The sequence below is a fragment of the Brachycentrus maculatus genome, unplaced genomic scaffold (assembly GCF_059751285.1).
Source record: "Brachycentrus maculatus isolate JH-2025_06_01 unplaced genomic scaffold, ASM5975128v1 h1tg000277l, whole genome shotgun sequence".
In the NCBI taxonomy this organism is placed as follows: Eukaryota; Metazoa; Arthropoda; class Insecta; order Trichoptera; family Brachycentridae; genus Brachycentrus; species Brachycentrus maculatus.
Window position 1 is genome coordinate 508,776 of NW_028281028.1, and position 20,426 is coordinate 529,201.

Below are 20,426 nucleotides of genomic sequence, written 5' to 3' on the forward strand. Positions count from 1 at the left end.
ACGGTTAGGGAAAGAAGCTTGGGTAGATCCAAGTGGCTTAATTTTTTGTGTTGATTGGCAGTCACAGTCAAAAGGGATCAGGGATGATGAGTGATTGGAAACATATTTGATAACGGACTTTTAGCAAACTCATTAACTTGTGTATTTATTAGTTGTAAATTATTATTAATATATATATAATAATATAATAAAATAAATATAAGTGATTTTTTCACTGTCATATTTATTCAATATTACCCTGGACTGGTACCCGAAGCGGAGGGCTGATCACCTTTCCTTCATGTGTAAACGATCAAGATAACACTGCGTTTATATGACGCAGTGTCCTATGCACCATTGGGGTGCTGATAAGGGTTTTATTATTATTTTATTATTGGTGCTACATTACTTTTTTCCATGCTGTATGTAGTACACCCGCGCCTGCGATGACTTCCTAGTGTGGAATGTATGCATGCATTATACTTAAAATGTTAATATTTAAATTAATAGGTGCACATAATTTGGTACCACAAACATTGTATTTATGCGAAGGTAGAGACAGAAATTGTTTTAGTCATTTTTTAAGCAACCATATTATTCGAAAGAATATGGAAATCGTAATTAAAATAACATAGGCTCCGTTGAATACTGTCGGTAAAATTACATACAATAAAAGCAACGTAAGTATACAAAGTTTGGTACCGACATTTATTGATGGAATTGCATTTTATACAATAAAACAACAATTGTACAGTTTTTCCTTTTGTGATTCCTTTTATTTTGTGTGACCAGTGACCGGATTTCGTCGTTACCGACATCATCTGAATGATAATGTGGAAAACGATGAAATCTGGTCACTTGCCAAATAAAATAAAGTCAGAAAAAAACCATATACTTGCCTGCAACATTTTCAGTGTGTCCAAATACTTGTCTGCAAATCTGGATGATCTCCGCTTCGGTTATAATAATAATAAATAATAATAAAATTGGATAACTTATATAGTGCCATTTTCGTAAAAAAATACCTCAAGGGCGCTTCACGGTGAATGAATTGGGGAAAATATTATGGTGGAAATGATTTAGCAAACAAATGTGTTTTTAGTCTTTTTCTAAAGATCATCTCACTCTCACTATTTCTAACCATTGGTGGAACAGCATTCCACGCCGTCGGTCCTGCAATAGCAAAGGCAATAGCAGTTGTAGCCGATCGAAGCGTGAGACGTCTATCAACCAATTCATCTGGAATACACAGCTCCTTAAGATACTCTGGAGCCATATTGTGTATTGATTTATTGATTTATTATCATGTTTTCAGGTGGGTTTCATTCGGTTATCATGTTTTCAGGCGGGGCTCAAGTATGAAAATTGAATCTAAGATTCGGACCTTGCATACAAAAAATAGAAGGATTTTCACTTAATAAAAGCTTTCCCAATTCCAACATAGATGGTTGTTGTGAACTCACGTGTACTATGCCACGAGTTTCATCAATACATCTAGAAGTTCTGAAAATTTAGTAATATTACACGTGTGTAAGTGATCACTTAACCAAGCCTATGACGATCGTAAGCCCTGTAAATGTCCAGACTTCCATATTCTTCTTCATCTATGTTGAGATGTCAAAAATATATACCAAGTTTTTGTTTTATTAAACAACATACACAATACTATATGTATGACAAGGAATGAAACATCATCTAAATAGCTTATTTTCCTAGTTAAATTTTATTTGGCAGTGACCGGGTTTCGTCGTTACATCGATAATAACGAAACCCGGTCACTGGTCAAATAAAATAACAGTGGAAAAGGGTATTTAGTTGTTTATTTTATTATTATACAAAATGCAGTTCAACTAAAAAATATCTGTAAAAAAAGTTATCTAACTAAAGTTATTAACGTAAATTAAAAAGAAATTAAGTAAATATTAAAAGAAGAAAAAAAAATAAAGAAAATATTCAAAATAAGAAACTGTTATATCAGAAAAATCGAAATGAATTAAAAAGTAAAAGAATCAAAGAAATCACCAATATGCACATATATATGTATATATATGTATATATATATTTATATATATATATATATATATATATATATATATATATATATATATATATATATAAATATATATATATATATATATATATATATATAAATATATATATATATATATATATATATATATATATATATATATATATATATATATATATATATATATATATATATATATATATATATATATATATATATATATATATATATATATTTATATAAATATATATATATATATATATATATATATATATATATATATATATATATATATATATATATATATATATATATTTATATGTATTTATATATATATAAATATATATGTATATATATATATATATACTATATATATATATATATATATATATATATATATATATATATATATATATACATATATTAATGTTTTTCAAATTCAATCATACACCAGACTGCAATACGAAAAAATGCAAATTCCTCTGTATCGTCGAATATCTTCGTCTGACTCAATTACCAATCATTTGATTGATAACATTATTAGTTACAGTATAAAAAAATGTTTATTAAGACATTTGAGAGAATTATAAAAGTCACGTTGACTGATCAAACCTAAATATTTGGGCGCTTATGTCGTTCTTATTCTGAAATCAGAATAAAGTCACATATCGCTCACTCCTTTCAAGAACGTCATCAATCAAAAAACTTGATTTTTCAGGAGAGCGTTTTTAAAGTTTAAAAATATAATACAATGTATTAAAAATAAATATCAAGCCACTTATTGAACTTTTTACTGTGCAACAGATCTTTTTAGGTAAAACCTGAAGGTTTTTTCTCCATTTGAAAAATATTTAGTATGTTTAAAAAAATAATTAAACAATACCTTTTCTTCAAAATGCAAAAACAACACTTTCTGCCCTGTAGCGGGTAAATATGAAGTTAAAAATATGCCACTTTTGCTGGGATATAGTACATTTTCTGGGCATTCCGAAAACGTGCACAACTAAAAATTGACGATTTTTGATTTATGACGTTCTTGAAAGGAGTGAGCGATATGTACATGTATACGTTTCAAGTGAGTTTTCCGTTCCGCCTCCGGTAATGTTGTTGGTTACGCTGTTATATTTCAGCAACTTTTGTACCAATAAAGCCGTATTGGCCATATTTGGAGGGCTCTATACCAGCGTTTCCCAACTTTTACTTTAATTGTACCACTTGGTAAAAATGATAATATCATATTTTTAGAATTTTTTTTAATTCTACTTGCATTATACATTTATAGTGGGACTGTTTTACCCAAAACTCAATTTATTTAAGTTTTAATAAATACCAAAAGTTTTATTTTGTGTGATAAAATGAGACGTTTGAACTTTATATATCACAATGCTTTAAAAAAAAGGTGCCGAAGCTCATTTCTTGTCGAAATTTAAAACCAGGACATTAAAAGAAATATTTTTTGAACAACAAATATTTACATTAATTTTTTTTTAATTATTTGTATTAAAAAGCGTCGTAAGCAATTTTTCCAAAAATAACCGATATTAATAGAAAATTAGTAAAAAATTATAGTTTTTTTTTAAAATAGCACATTCTTTTATGTCTGTGTTTTTTAAAAAACATTTTATGTTCGCCATTACTGATTATTTTTAGCGTAATACCAACTATCCACTGGCGTTCCACCGGTGGTACGCGTACCACAGGTTGGGAACCGCTGCTCTACACATATCCATGTAATATTGTTGACACAATATAACATACATGCAGGTATAGCATTCGAACTTATGTTAGGAATGTTTGAGATATCGACAATTTTTTTAGTATGCAGAGAGAGTTGAACACCATACCAATCTGTCTTTGCAAAAATTCTTCGCCTCTTCCAAATTCACGCATCTCCTGTGGAAGAGGTCACATTACCCGACATTTCGACCAAAAGTACAGGGGAATTTTTAATTACACAATTTTAGTAACAAAGCATCCTTAAAAAGACCCATTTTTGTGACAGAAATGCCAGTAGAAGGTAAATATGTACGATTCAACACTGAAAAATATTTTTTTATAGTATACATAATTTTATTTATACTATCGTGTATACATCGTAAGGAATGCTGTTTTACAAGATAAACTTTATATGATATTGAGTTAATATATCAGGTCTGTCCAAAGCGTGGCCCGAGGGCCGTATGTGGCCCGCGGCTTATGTATATGCGGCCCGCGACATATTTTTGATCTACCACAAATGCGAAATTTTCTTTTAAAAAAAATATTTCGTCATTATTTTATTTTTATGACATCCCCAATAAATTAATAAAATATTTTTTCACATAAGAACTAATAAAATTTATGATCCTTATTATTAAAATGACTTCCTTATATTTTTATTGTTTGTTTAAAAAGTAAAAATATTTGTTTCTGCGGCCCTGCAATCTATTTAGTTTATTTTAACTGGCCCGGGATTTGGTTTGGACAGCCCTGACCTACATGATGTCAACTGTTGTCTTTTTGGTAGGATGACATATCCACGTGTTACACATATGTTCATTAATCATTAAAATTAAAAGTAATTTTACATATTTGTTACTTTTTGGGCATTTACGAAAAGTGTCTATTAAAAAATATTAATTTTTTTACGAAGTAAAATATTTTATTATTATTTAAAATTCAAATTTAAATAGCCTTATAGGCTTAGAAGATTATAGATTATAGAAGATTCTTTTAATATAAAAAATAAAATTGGTTTTCCTACAAAGTGAAATATTTTATTATTATTTAAAATTCAATTTCAAGTCCTTAAGTTTCCAATTGATTATATCGACTATGTATACATGTATACATAGGTTTAATGTAACTAGTATGTATTTTATAATTGTTTAGAATTTTTCTATATGGTAAATAATAAATGAATCAATAAATTAGTGTACTAAATTCTGAAAATATAATTAGTTGTAAATTTTAATGAAGAAAGTATGTATTTTTAAATTGTTTGAAAATTTTCCATGTCGTAAATAATAAATATAATAAAATTACATCAATAAACTACTATCGTAAATTCTGAAAATATAATAAGTTGTAAAATTTAATGTAACACAATGTAATTTATAATTGTTAAGAATTTTCCTACTTTAAAAATAATAAATAAATCAATAAATTATATCGTAATACCTGAAAATAAAAATAGTTGTATAATTTAATGAAGAGAATATGTATTTCACAATTGTTGAGAATTTGTCCATACCGTAAATAACAAATAAAATAAAATCTGTAAATAGAATTAATATTTTCTGTAGATGTTACAGTTTTTTTAATGATTAATCCGTTTAAGGGTAGTAAGGAAATGTGAAAAATATTTTCTCACACATTTTCACCCTTTTTCAACCATAAATATTTATTTTTTGTACTGTATTTTATTTTAGTTACATTGTATTCAATAAAATAAAGAATCCAAAAGCTTACAAGGCTGATAAGCGCCATCTATGTACTCAGTGATTGTTTCATAAAACACAATTTATCATATTCATAGTTATATTTTTTACGAGCGTACGTAACCGCCTACAATTCCTGTACCTATCTGAGATTCTAATAAATTATATCTTGAACACTGTGTGACTTCTTATCACGCTTTGCTTTACACTCAGTTACAGCTTGTTCCGATAGATGTCAGTGGAGATAAAATTAAATAACGTGAAGAAAAAATTTTTAAATATAAAAGTATATAAGTATGTATATATATATATATATATATATATATATATATATGTATTTATATATTTATATATATATATTTAAATATATATATATATATATATATATATATATATATATATATATATATATATATATATATATATATATATATATATATATATATATATATATATATATATATATATATATATATATATTTATATATATATATGTATATATAAATATATATATATATTTATATATATATATATATAAATATATATATATATATATATATATATATATATATATATATATATATATATATATTTATATATATATATATATATATATATATATATAAATATATATATATATATATATATATATATATATATATATATATATATATATATATATATATATATATATATATATATATATATATATATATATATATATATATATATATATATATATATATATATATATATATATATATATATATATATATATATATATATATATATATATATTATATATATATATATATATATATATATATATATATATATATATATATATATATATATATATATATATATATATATATATATATATATATATATATATAAAAACATTTTTGATTTTTATTACATAATGGCAATTTTATATCATTAATATAAAGAAAACCAAATTTATATACAGCAAACAATACATAAAATTTATGACACGCGCCCCATAAAATTTTGACGATAAAATTTATAAAATTTAAAGGTTAAGATGTAGCAGAAAATGAATTTCACTTCTTACGTTTTCAAAATGCTATTACTAAATAATAATGTTTTATTTAATATAGTTACAAAAAATATTACAATTTAATTTACTAGACATTTCTACTTTTTATATTTTTTTCTTTGATCGGTGACCGGGTTTCGTCGTTACCGGCATCACCAGTATGATGATATTTTAAACTATTACAATCCAAAAAAGGCACTAAGTTTTTGTGCTTGGAGAGGGACTTACACTCAATTTTCATTGTTTATACTTAATTCATAATATCATTCATTAAATATACACAATGAAAATTTAGTGCAAGTCCCTCTCCAAGCACAAGACATAGTCTCTTCTAAAGTAATATTTCAATAACCTCCCTACAGATATAAAAACAAAACATAAGATATTAATATTCTTAAAACATATATCGCTCACTCCTTTCAAGAACGTCATAAATCAAAAAACTTGATTTTTCAGGAGAACGTTTTTAAAGTTTAAAAATATAATACAAAGTATTAAAAATAAATATCAAGCCACTTATTGAACTTTTTACTGTGCAACAGATCTTTTTAAGTAAAACCTGAAGGTTTTTTCTGCATTTGAAAAATATTTAGTATATTTATAATTAAACAATACCTTTTCTTCAAAATGCAAAAATGACACCTTCCGCCCTGTAGCGGGTAAATATTAAGTTAAAAATATGCCGCTTTTGCTGGGATATAGTACATTTTCTGGGCATTCCGAAAACACGCACAACTCAAAATTGGCGATTTTTGATTTATGACGTTCTTGAAAGGAGTGAGCGATATTTAAAAAAAATGAATCCACATTTTTTTTGTATGTTTGTTCTATTAACTTCATTTTTTCAGTATCTTCTTTTCAAAACCGTATTATTGAAATCAATTACGTAAAATGTTACCTACATTTAGATAAAATTAAGTTGCGACTTAACGAATACTGGTCCTTAAGTACGCAGTTTACATATTCTAATATAATCTAATATAATCTAATGCTATACCGAATATTTTTTAATACTTTTATGGTAATGAATATTGGAAAAATGGGCGCTTTGCAATAAATTAAAGAATCAAAGGTCGTTAGAAAATATAATCACAATTTATTGATATTTTTATGACGTGAAATTATAATTGCTCGTTTGTACCTAGGATGTTCTAGTGCCAAAAACGACATTGATGTAAACCGGTTCACGGCGTTTATTATCTGTTTGCCTATCTATAAAAATAAAAATGTGAATGTTCGTTTGTTCAAAATCTAAATTTACATTTAAAGTCTACCTTTGACCTGATGATTGAATGGTTATTCCGAAACCGGTAGTCATGCAGTAATCTTTCTTAAGTGGTATTACACAGTGTACAATGAATGAAAATTAAGAGGGTTTTTCTACTAATGTTATTCACGGATTGCTTTGAAATTTTGAAACAACGTTGAATTTGAAAACGTTTTATAAGCCTTTTTCTATCTTTTTCATTTACCCAGACTGAATCACAGCTACGCGGCCAGATATAAATATATATAATATAAGAGCTATGAGATTATAAATAAAAACGTATCAGAGGACAAGTGAAAATGTTTTATTTTTAGTTTTACAACCAATTGTTTTACAGTTATGGCATCGCCATCTGTTGAACGTAACACCAGCACACGCTGTGTTACGGACCATAGACATACCAACAAATAGAGCCGACAATAATTTAGCAATGTTACCAAAATTGAAATAACTCCATCGTTTTTGTGACGTCATTCATTGCCAACTTACGAAAAAAACGTTTTTTTGAAGGCGAATCGTCCAAAAGAAAATGATGAATGAAAAAATGAATTACATCGGCTGTTATAAACACACAACGAGTCTAATACAATCCTTTATAGGTTGAGTATGTTAAATTAGATATTCCTCCTGTCTGACAAAGATCCATTATACGAAAAAAAGAGTGATAGAGACTGAGTTGATATTCAAATTTTAAAAAATACAAATTGTAGTTGCTAATTATACCCTTTCGATCTAACATGTTTTCGGTTCAACGTTTAAATAAAATTGAAGAAAAAAACTTGTAAATTTAATAAGTGCTCTTGAATGGTAGTACTGTTATAATAACGATCTTGATTGCTCGATTCTCATTTCATTAAGGCTTCGTACTATGGTACTATGATAAATATAAACGCGTACTGCGAACCGCTGTAATAAGGTTGGTTTACATTGGTAGTACTTCATATATAAAAAATCGTCAATTTTCAGTTGTGCGTGTTTTCGTAATGCCCAAAAAATGTACTATATCCCAGCAAAAGCGGCATATTTTTAACTTAATATTTACCCGCTACAGGGTAGAAAATGATGTTTTTGCATTTTGAAGATAAGATATTGTTAATTTTTTTTTTAAAAAATATTCTTAATATTTTTCAAATGGAGAAAAAACATTCAGGTTTTACCTAAAAAGATCTGTTGCACAGTAAAAAGTTCAATAAGTGGCTTGATTTTTATTTTTAATACACTTTATTATATTCTTCAACTTTAAAAACGATATCCTGAAAAATCAAGATTTTTGATATACGACGTTGTTGACAGGAGTGAGCGAATAGCGTATTCTTCTTCTTAATCACTTAACTTAATTGATTTTTAAGTTTCATTTTACAAAAATTTTCTTCTGCGAAATTCGCCTTCGTACAAACGTTGTTTTCGTGAGTTGGTAACGAATGACGTCACAGAAACGCATTCACACTACTAGTATTACTGCTCTATAAAGCAGGTACGTAAAGGGATAACACGCTCGATGACGTATAGCGGTGTCCGTTTTTCGTTTTATTAAAATATCTAAAATTGAAACCTTCATATCTCCCTTATTTATCTACAGATACAAGAACCGTACCAATAGTCTTGTAATTTTTCATATTAATTTATTTACCAATAATAACAGATAATAAGAAAAATCCATTGTAATGAAGGATCTATTATAAACTCCATACTGTTTGCTACACTCTCTTTAGTACCAATTATGCAGTGTTCACATTGCGCTAGTAAGGGGGTAGTACTTGCAAATCTACCAATGTAAACGGGCTAGTATGTGGTAAGTAGTCTACACTCGGTAGCCCGCGATATCCACACTCCACGCTCTCCACGCGGTGTAGGTCTCGGTCTCGGGCCACAGTCAGGCTGCGATAGCCCGAGACGGTAGACAGCGCCTGCGCTAACGGCGCACGGTTCGCGCGCTAATTCGCTGGCGAGTACTGCCGAAGGCCCTAAACCAACCACCCTCTTGGAATTTTCCCCATTTTCCAGTACCAAAATTTCATCCCTTAAGTGTCACCATTAGACCCAGTGCTCAATGTTACATTTTGCTTATATTTTCATAATTTATGTGATTGTGTGTAGATCTACGTTTAAACAGACGTGATAATGTTATAAAATATTGTATATGTTTATAATAAATTAGTTTCGTAAACAAGTGTTTTTTCTAATAAATCAAGTATGTAGACTTAATGACTTTGAATGAAAATAAGCAAATACGTTATCGCATTTGAAAAAAAAAACAAAATGTGACAGGAATACTTAAGATCTTTTTTGAAACTTGTGAACGAAGAAAAGTTTTGATCGTGTAATTTCTTATAGCTTGTAGTAATCCGATTATCATTTCTTCGCTTAAGACTTATAAAACGAGAGAACATAAACAGGTTATTGGATATAAGCTTATATCGAGGTGTAGCCATAAATTCGGCTCTCTGATTCCGATCGAAAGCTGCGCAGTCCCAAACGTACCATTAGTTGTTATGACTATTCGTAAATGAGCATATCAAACATCTCGGCGATGTCGGCTCTCCACTAATAAAGTATGATAGAATGATAATATTCACCTGTCAGGGACCTGCCGAACCACTTTCTACTGCCGGATCTCGGCGTCCATGCGGAGTGCGCCTTGTGGCCATCCCAGCGTAGATCTGATATGTTTATTTAACAACAGATCTATCGAACGTGCCGGTATTGCCGAAACGGATACAATTAGTACGAGTACCGATGTAGCAATTACGAGAACAGCTGTATTCGGTGTCTAACTGGTCGCCTGAAGCGGCTGATACCCATCCGCGTTTGTCTCGAACAAGCGGGTAGAGAAGGAAACTCATTTAAAACCTGGCTTTTTGATGTACTCTAAAGATTTCCAAGAAGACATGATGATGAGAATATAAATATAATTAGAATCTTTAATTTACTGTCGAGTGATGAGCGTGATACCAAAAATTTATATTTTAATAAATGGAAAATATCCCCGTGGAGATATAGGTCAGAAATAAGCGTACAATTGAGATAAACACTATCTTAAAACGCAATTCGTTCAAAGCGAGCGTCCCATGTTTGGTTTACAACATTCCGTTATGTCATCAGTGTAAATTACTTAATAACATCGTCAGTTTTATTAATTCGAAATATATCTTTGTTAATGTCTTAAGCCAGTACGCAAAAATCAAAAACAAAAACGTTAAAATGACCGTGTTCGCATATCGTTACATGGAATTTTGATAATTGCCCGAGCAGCATGCCTGAGTGTGAGCATTATGTTAATGTAGTTCGCATTCTGGTTCCATCGGCCGAACTCACCGCTGAAATGCATCGCAGGGCGCAAGAAGCCGCGGCTCAGGGCGCTTCCCTGAAGTCTGACCCCAACCCAGACAGCAACGATTTGGAAGATAGCTGCCCTCACGACACCCCTTGCAAAGTCAAATGCAGAGAAAGAAGTCACAGTGAGAGAGAGAAGCACAGCCACTTCAAGGGGCATAATCTACACGAACCCCACAGACGGGAAAGAGCGCACCACGAAGGGCATTCCAATGAAAAAATATACCAAAGGCTCCATTCAAAAGAAAAAGGATCCCATGACACCCATGGGCACAGACATAAACACCACGAATATCCACCAGATAGATCTAGTTCAATGTTTCTAACCAAAGACGATAGCCATCAAATGAATATTCCAGAAGTGCGAAACTATCCCAAGAGTCGAATGCAAGTGCGGATAGATGGTCCAGACTCCGTTCGCAAGATATCAGAGCCGTCCGCTTCCACGCGGAATCCGTCGAGATCCTTGAACCATCGCTTGACGGTGTTGCACATGTCCAAATACACCAGAGACGGAACACCTACAGAATCTTTCGTCAGCGAGGAGAGAAGATCTTTGAGTAGATCACCTTCTCCGACGCTAGCGAGACTGAATCCAGGGTATGACCAGTACCAGAAGTCCTTGCTGGAAGTACCTTGGTGCACAGATTACGGGTACGCATCCAGCGATGATTTGAGTTCTGAATGGGATTCGGATGTTCCAGAACCGCCTCCTGCATTGCATCCAAAGGTAATTGACTCATCTCATTCATATTTTTGGTTTTCTGTCTGTGACATAATATTTGTCTTTATCCGATGCTTTTATTAGTCCCGACACGATATAATTATCTTTGATTCATTTTCTAAACACAAAACTACTTGCGTCAACACTTTCGGTATCTACTTACGCTCGTAGAATCTCTCATTAAAATTGTTTGTTTTAAAGATAAATGTAGATACACTAAAAATATTCAAAACTTCTAAAGTAACAGCTTAAAACCGTTTGATCTATGTTAGTACTTTTTATTATTTTTAGTATAAAACCACTCACCGCGATCTTCGTCTTTTGGTTTCGTAACGAACCGCCTCTTCGTCAGGACAATCACTACACCAGCATGCAAACAAAACTACACATCACCACCATAGCACTATTCACACACTTAGGAGTGCACAAAAAATTAATCACATGCGTTTTTGGTTGATCCGAGTACCAACATGCACTAAGGAACGCAAACCAACATACATTGAATATTGCTATGGTAGTGACATGCAGTGTTGTTCGCATGCTGGTGTAGTGATTGTCCTGACGAAGAGAAACCCATAGGCTAAAATTTCGGTGTGTGGTTATGTATTATTTTTTGACATCTCATCAAAGATGAAGAAGAATATGGAAGTCTGGGCATTTACGGGGCTTACGACCGTCATAGGCTGGTTTGAGTGATCACTTTACACACGTGTAACATTCACCAATTCTACCCATTATTGACAACCACACTACTCAAATTCTTGGAAGTTCTATATATATGAACCAATTTAGAAACCTTGTTCATGAATCACTAAAACTTCACTAGAGACATCTATTGGTGAGATGTAAAGAAGCTTTTTATTAAGCAGAAACTCTTATATTAGTATGTGAGATCCGAATCCCGGATTATAATCACACACATGAGAAACGCCAGAAAATACCATTTTCATTTTTATTATTAAGCTTATAATTTGACCAGATAATTTATTTACAACATTTTGAGTGTGTCCAAATACTTAAAAAAAAGCTTCTTTACATCTCACCAATAGATGTCTCTAGTGAAGTTTTAGTGATTCATGAACAAGGTTTCTAAATTGGTTCATATAAGTATATAGAACTTCCAAGAATTTGAGTAGTGTGGTTGTCAATAATGGGTAGAATTGGTGAATGTTACACGTGTGTAAAGTGATCACTCAAACCAGCCTATGACGGTCGTAAGCCCCGTAAATGCCCAGACTTCCATATTCTTCTTCATCTTTGATGAGATGTCAAAAAATAATATGAAAATAACTCCTGTAATTAGAGATAATCCAGATTTTGTGAACAAGTATTTGGACACACTCAAAATGTTGGTTATGTATTAAAATAATAAAAAAATAGAAAAATGACTGCCCACAAATTAATTTTTAAATTATTAAAATAAAATAGTAATTCTTGAATTTTTTCGCAGATACTTTGTGGCACATTTTATAAACTTTATAAAATAAAACAATTTTGTTTTAACCATTTTTTATTGGTGCACTTTATCCAACCGGTATAAAACCTGATGATGACAAGGTTCTTGTCGAAACCGGTTGGATAAAGTGTACCAATAAAAAGTGGTTAAAATAAAGTTGTTTTATTTTATTAAGTTTATAATAGTATTGTTTAAAATGTTTAAATCAAAATAAAAAAAAACATGAGACGTTTTCAAATAATGTAAATATTATATATTATTTTATGTGTAAAGCCGGGTTTAAAAAATATTTATCTCTTTAGTAAATGACTCGTGAATTTTGTGAACTTTAAACTCATTATGTTGCATAGATGCGATTCATATGTTCACAAATGAATAAGTAATATTTAATGATATTGCATATTATTTTTTGTGATAAAGCGTGTTTTTTTTCTTCTCTGTATGAGCAAACAAAGTCTAAGAGTTCTCGTCAATAGCAACATAGCAACTGTTTACGAGCAATGGCAACTCTTTAACCACTAAATCAGTTTGGTTAATTGATTCGGCATTTGTGGTACTATTTACTTGTCAGTTTTTAATTTAAATTTTATTTGGCGCTGTGTTTGAAAATGATGCTGAATACATCGAAACGCGTGTCACAATACATTTTAATAGTGGTACTAACAAAATGAAATTGAGATTCATAAATAAGCAGTTTTTTTATAATATAATAAAAAACTAACTAACTAACCATCGCGCCGCTTCCCCGCAGGGGTAGGCAGAGAGAATAGAGCGCCACACCACTCTGTCCTTGCAAACATTCTTCGCCTCTTCCACGTTCATGCATCTCCTCATACATACCCGCCGATTGTTACGACTCCTAACCTGACCACTTTCAAGTATTTGGCATACCTGATCGTGCCATGTTTTTCTTGGTCTTCCTCTGCTTCTTTTCCCGCTAACATTCGCCTCATAAATTTGTTTTACCGTTCTTTCCTCACTCATTCGTTCTACATGTCCAAACCATCTCAACACACCTTTCTTAATTTTATCGATAATGCTTATCTCAGCTTTGCATTCCTTCCTTATTTCACTATTCGTACACCTATCATACATCGTTTTGTCGCACATTCTTCTGAGAGATCGCATTTCGACTGCATTCAGTCTACTTTCATCCTTCTTTTGCCAACTCCATGTTTCACATCCATACATTAGATTTGGAACCAGGACTCCGTTGTGCACTGCCAGTTTAGCTTCCGCTGATAGGTTTTTATTTGCTATAACTGATTTCAGTGCACCATTCACTTTGTTCCCAGCATTCACTCTCCTTTCTATGTCTTTATCAATCTTTCCATCCCTAGAAAACATACTACCCAAATACACGAAATCATCTACCTGTTCCAAAATCTCTCCCTTTACCAATATTTCACATTCAGATCTGAATAATATAAAATATATTTTTTAATAAGTTTGTTTAAAAACAGATCACACCATTTGTGGTGTGATCTGTTTTTTCTATCAAAAATTTGCTTGAAGTAGAGTTTTATTTTTGCCATCAAAAAGTTGTTTGAAATAGACTTTTATTTTTGGTATCAAAAAGTTGCTTGGAAAAGTTTGCGAATTATCCAGCGCTCTCAGGTATTGTTTTAAGGCTTCATACCTGAAAATTTCACATTCTATTATTATATTTTACAAAAGTGGTTGTGTTAAAAGTGATTGTTTTTCTTTAAAAATGCTATTTTTAAGAAAACAAGGTTTAATATATTTTTGTCGTATGCTAAAACGTATTTTTGTTAAATTGGTTATAAAATATTTAAGTTACAAAACGGTAAAACAAATATATAATGGTGGAGACTGACCGAAGCATTTCGTCGTAACATAACGTCGTAACATCGCTCGCGGCGAGCATCAGCGAGCATCCGAAACTATAGATGGAGCGCTCGGCTCGCTGTACTGACTGCCTGAATGCTCGCATCGTAACGTGTAACGTTACGACGAAATGCTCCGGCCAGTCTCCACCTTAAGGCGAGTGTAGAAGAAAATAGAACTAGAAGATGCCCGAAGAAAACCTAGCTTGATCAAGTGTTTCCAATGCTTGAAAGTAGTCCGGTCGTATGGGAATAATCAGGAAGCGGCGTGATGGTTAGTTAGTTAGTATAAATTTAATTTAATTATAAATCATTTATATTATTTTTTGACATCTCATCAAAGATAAAGAAGAATATGGAAGTCTGGACATTTACGGGGCTGACGACCGTCATAGGCTGGTTTAAGTGATCACTTTACACACGTGTAACTTCCACCAATTCTACCCATTATTAACAACCACACTACTCAAATTCTTGGAGGTTCTAAATATACGAACCAATTTTGAAACATTGTTCTTGAATTACTAGAACTTCACTAGAGACATCTATTGGTGAGATGAAAAGAAGCTTTTTAATTAGCAGAAACTCTTTTATTAGTATGTGAGGTCCGAATCCTGGATTATAATCACACACATGAGAAACGCCAGAAAATATCATTTTCATTTTTTATTATTTAAGCTTATATTTTGACCAGATAATTTATTTACAACATTTATATAAATATTTATAAAAGATCTTTATCAAATGTTTAAAAACAGTCTTGTTGATTAACAGCACTGCTCATGAACTCTGAATTATTGTTTGTCATTTATATAAAATAATATCTAAAGTATTAAATAAGCATGCTTTGTTACTATGGACGAGGTGTCGGCTGCTATCCCCTTGTTTAAAGCCCAACACACGATAAATCGTAATTTAATTTTCTTTAAACCCAGGCAGCATTTGACGCCTCCGCAGTGTAATGGTCAGCACGCTCGGCTGCCGTACTGGACGTCCCGGGTTCGATTAAAAAATAATTAATGGAGTGTCCAATTAATTATAAGTGATTTTTTCACTCTAATATTTATTCAATATTACCCTGGGCTGGTACCTGAAGCAGAGGGCTGATCACATATAATACATGTACATATATTGATAATATATAATACATATCACTCACTGCTTTCAAGAACGTCATAAATCAAAAAACTTGATTTTTCAGGGAACGTTTTTAATGTTTAAAAATAGAATACAATGTATTAAAAATAAATATCAAGCCACTCATTGAACTTTTTACTGTGCAACAGATCTTTTAAGGTAAAACCTGAAGGTTTTTTCTTCATTTTAAAAATGTTTAGTATATTTAAAAAAATAATTAAACAATACCTTTTCTTCAAAATGCAAAAATAACCTTTTCTGCCCTGTAGCGGGTAAATATTAAGTTAAAAATATGCGTCTTTTGCTAAGATATAGTATATTTTCTGGGCATTCGGAAAACATGCACAACTGAAAATTGACGATTTTTGATGTATGGCGTTCTTGAAAGGAGTAGGCGATATATTCTGTATAAGAAGTTTAGAAAGTAATTAAAAAATATTTAAGTAAGTAAATCATCATTAAAATTTTAGCTTTATGACGTTATCCTTCATAACCCGTGACGTACAACGAAAGGGAATGCGCATTACTTATTGTTATGTTATCCTGTATAGCAATACCAGTCTAGTTATGGTCATGACTGTTGAAATGAACGTACTTCATATGCTAACTGAGATGGCAGTTGATAATGTCGCAAGAAACAAGCGATCGCATTGCACTAGGTGAAGTTATAATCCGACATGATAATCAACTTGCTATCTTTTTTATACAAGTGTGGTATGACGGGCATTCATCTCTTTTTTCACTCCATAAATTTGTTCAAATTTTAACGCAAACCGCTTAGAATAGTGTAAGTTGAAACAATATACCAAAATAATACAATGATTTTATTTTTAGTTATACATACATAAGTATTCAGTAAATTATAATTTTTGTAATGAAATAATTGTAACATTAATTGATTCGGCAGACATTTTGTGGTAATATCTATCCATTTTTAATTAAAGCTTTACTTTGTAAATACCATTATTGCTTAAAATCTACTGTGACACGTGTTTCGATGCATTCCGCCGTCATTTTTAAACACCGGTGTTTGAAAATGATGCGGAATGCATCGAAACACGTGTCACAGTAGATTTTAAGAAACAGTGGTATTTAATAAGTAAAACATTAATTAAAAACATATATTTTTTGTTAAAATGTGCATTTTTTGCTAGTAGTACAAATTTGCATGGTATTTGAGGAATGTCTGAAAGAAAGAAAAAGTAAATAAATTGTTAATACTTATATAAATGTTTTTTTTGTTTTATTTTTTGACATCTCATCAAAGATTAAGAAGAATATGGAAGTCTGGGCATTTACGGGGCTTACGACCGTCATAGGCTGGTTTAAGTGATCACTTTACACACGTGTAACATTCACCAATTCTACCCATTATTGACAACCACACTACTCAAATTCTTGGAAGTTCTATATATATGAACCAATTTAGAAACCTTGTTCATGAATCACTAGAACTTCACTAGAGACATCTATTGGTGAGATGTAAAGAAGCTTTTTAATTAGCAGAAACTCTTATATTAGTATGTGAGATCCGAATCCTGGATTATAATCACACACATGAGAAACGCCAGAAAATACCATTTTCATTTTTATTATTAAATTGTTAATTTTTTTGTAAGTTTTGTAAGTTTTTTTGTTGTTCATCTAATCTAAATGATGCAAAATGCATCGAAACAAGCGTCACAACAGGTTTTAAATCATCGTGTTCATTCCACAAATCAATAAATAATATTGCTGTTTTTTTTTAAAGTAACGAAATTACTTTCAAAGCATCAACGTCTTGTTTGTCTATGCCAAGCAGTTATTTATTCATTTTTTATTCTTTTTGTTTGTATAATAGTTGCAGTTGATATTTGCCTTGCTTTCAAAGGAGTTTGAGAAAAAAACATAAAAGTCACACAACTTGTGAGTTATGGGTCATGGGCGTGTCGTGACTGGGAGTCGTATAGTAGCGCACTCATGGGCATATTGAGTGCATCCTCAATTCAAAACGTCACGAGAACAGGATGCATTTGCATTCAGACTATAAATCAGAATAATGAGCGGATAACACTGCTTTATTCACAAACCCAAGGATAATGAGAAAATTGTTCACGTACATTTTATTCGCGTTACTCATTGAATTGCGCACAATTAGTGCTTTTAAAATCACAAATTTCACACATTTCATGCGCAAAATAAGCTCTTTAAAAATCACAAATTTCACACATTTCATGGACACAATTAGCGCTTTAAAAATAAAAAAAATTGCACACATTTCATTGACACAATTAGCGCTTTAAAAATCCAAATTGCACACATTTCATGGACACAATTAGCGCTTTAAAATCACAAATTGCACACATTTCATGCGTAAAATTAGCGCTTTAAAAACCACAAATTGCACACATTTCATGGACACAATTAGCGCTTTAAAATCACAAATTGCACACATTTCATGCGTAAAATTAGCGCTTTAAAAATCACAAATTGCACACACTTCATGGACATAATTAGCGCTTTAAATCACAAATTGCTTACACTTCATGGACACAATTAGCGCTTTAAAATCACAAATTGCACAAACTTTGCCCGGCCATACGTTGCTGTGATTTAGTCCGGTCTAAAGGAAAACAAAGAAAATAGGAGGCACACAATATTATACGTTTAATTTCACAATGGTTGCAATGAAAATATTGAAAATCTAAAAAAAAACCAATGCAATCGAAAATATTGAAAATACTAAGTGACAGCTGTGTCAAGAAGCACACTGTCTGCTAAGAGCAATGTTTAGTATTGCGTGTATTGAAGTTCAACAGATGACACTGCCATTATTGTAAAAAAAGTTCTTAAAAAATGTTAATACATGCTACAGCCATGAGCAAGGTTAAGTTTTTGCGTGTGTTGCTGTAACGTTCAATAGATGTCGCTGCCATCGGGGACAAAAAATATATTTTTATCTAGAGAAAAACACGTACGTATTCGAATGTAGTGTTTGTTGTCTCGAAATTAAAAGCAATCGTTGAATTAGTAGATTTAAGATTTTCACAGCAATTTGAGTGTGTCCAAATAGTTGTTTACAAATCTGGGTTTTCTCCACTAAGGACACCTCAACATATATGATTAATTTTTAATTAATGTTTTACTTAGTAAATAATAAAATTTTGAAAAAGCTTCACATACGGGGCTTAAAAATGATACAGAATGCATGTAAACACGTGTCACACTAGATTTTAGTGCCACATAGCTATCGCTATGTTGAACAATATCTTATTGGATATTGATCTGTTCCATATCGCTCACTCCTTTCAAGAACGTCATAAATCAAAAATCGTCAAATTTCAGTTGTGCATGTTTTCTGAATGCCCAGAAAATGTACTATATCCCAGCAAAAGAGGCATATTTTTAACTTAATATTTACCCGCTACAGGGCAGAAAATGTTGTTTTTGTATTTTGAAGAAAAAGTACTGTTTAATTATTTTTTTAACTATACTAAAGATTTTTCAAATAGAGAAAAAACCTTCAGGTTTTACCTTAAAAGACATGTTGCACAGTAAAAAGGTCAAAAAGTGGCTTGTTATTTATTTTTAATACATTGTGTTATATTTTGAAACTTTAAAAACGTTCTCCTGAAAAATCAAGCTTTTTGATTTATGACGTTCTTGAAAGGAGTGAGCGATATGTCTGAAGGAGTTTTCCGAAGCGAGATTCTTCTACACCTTTAGCAAAAGTTTTTGCATACATTTTATTGTAATGTATTTTTGATGTACATATAGGATTAAAAATTTTATAGTTTGTATTGTACATATTAATTGAAATAAATAAATTGAATTGAAATTGAAATTTTAATAAATAGTGGTATTTACCAAGTAAAACTGATAATTAAAAATGTATAGATTTTACCACAAAGTGACTGCCGAATCAATTAATGAAAATATATTGCAACATTTTGAGTGTGTCCAAATACTTATTCACAAAATCTGGATTATCTCCAATTACTGGAGTTATTTTCATATTATTTTTTGACATCTCATCAAAGATGAAGAACACACATGAAGGACACACTCAAAATGTTGTAAATAAATTATCTGGTCAAATTATAAGCTTAATAATAAAAATGAAAATGGTATTTTCTGGCGTTTCTCATGTGTGTGATTATAATCCGGGATTCGGATCTCACATACTAATATAAGAG

General features: G+C 30.7%; 1 protein-coding gene across 4 annotated transcripts in view; it reads left to right on the forward strand.

Annotated features, from left to right (window-relative positions):
• Positions 1 to 20,426, forward strand: part of LOC148305211 (inositol-trisphosphate 3-kinase B-like) — a 102,914-nt gene that overhangs the window by 26,121 nt on the left and 56,367 nt on the right. Inside the window, exon 1 of one of the 4 annotated variants that reach the window (XM_088267066.1) lies at positions 9,624 to 11,817. The exons of the other annotated variants lie outside the window; for them this stretch is intronic. Within the exon in view, the coding sequence (XP_088123192.1) occupies positions 11,008 to 11,817 (810 nt within the window). The 5' untranslated portion in view covers positions 9,624 to 11,007. Of the gene's footprint in view, positions 1 to 9,623; positions 11,818 to 20,426 lie in introns of those variants that run through there. 4 annotated transcript variants of the gene reach the window in all.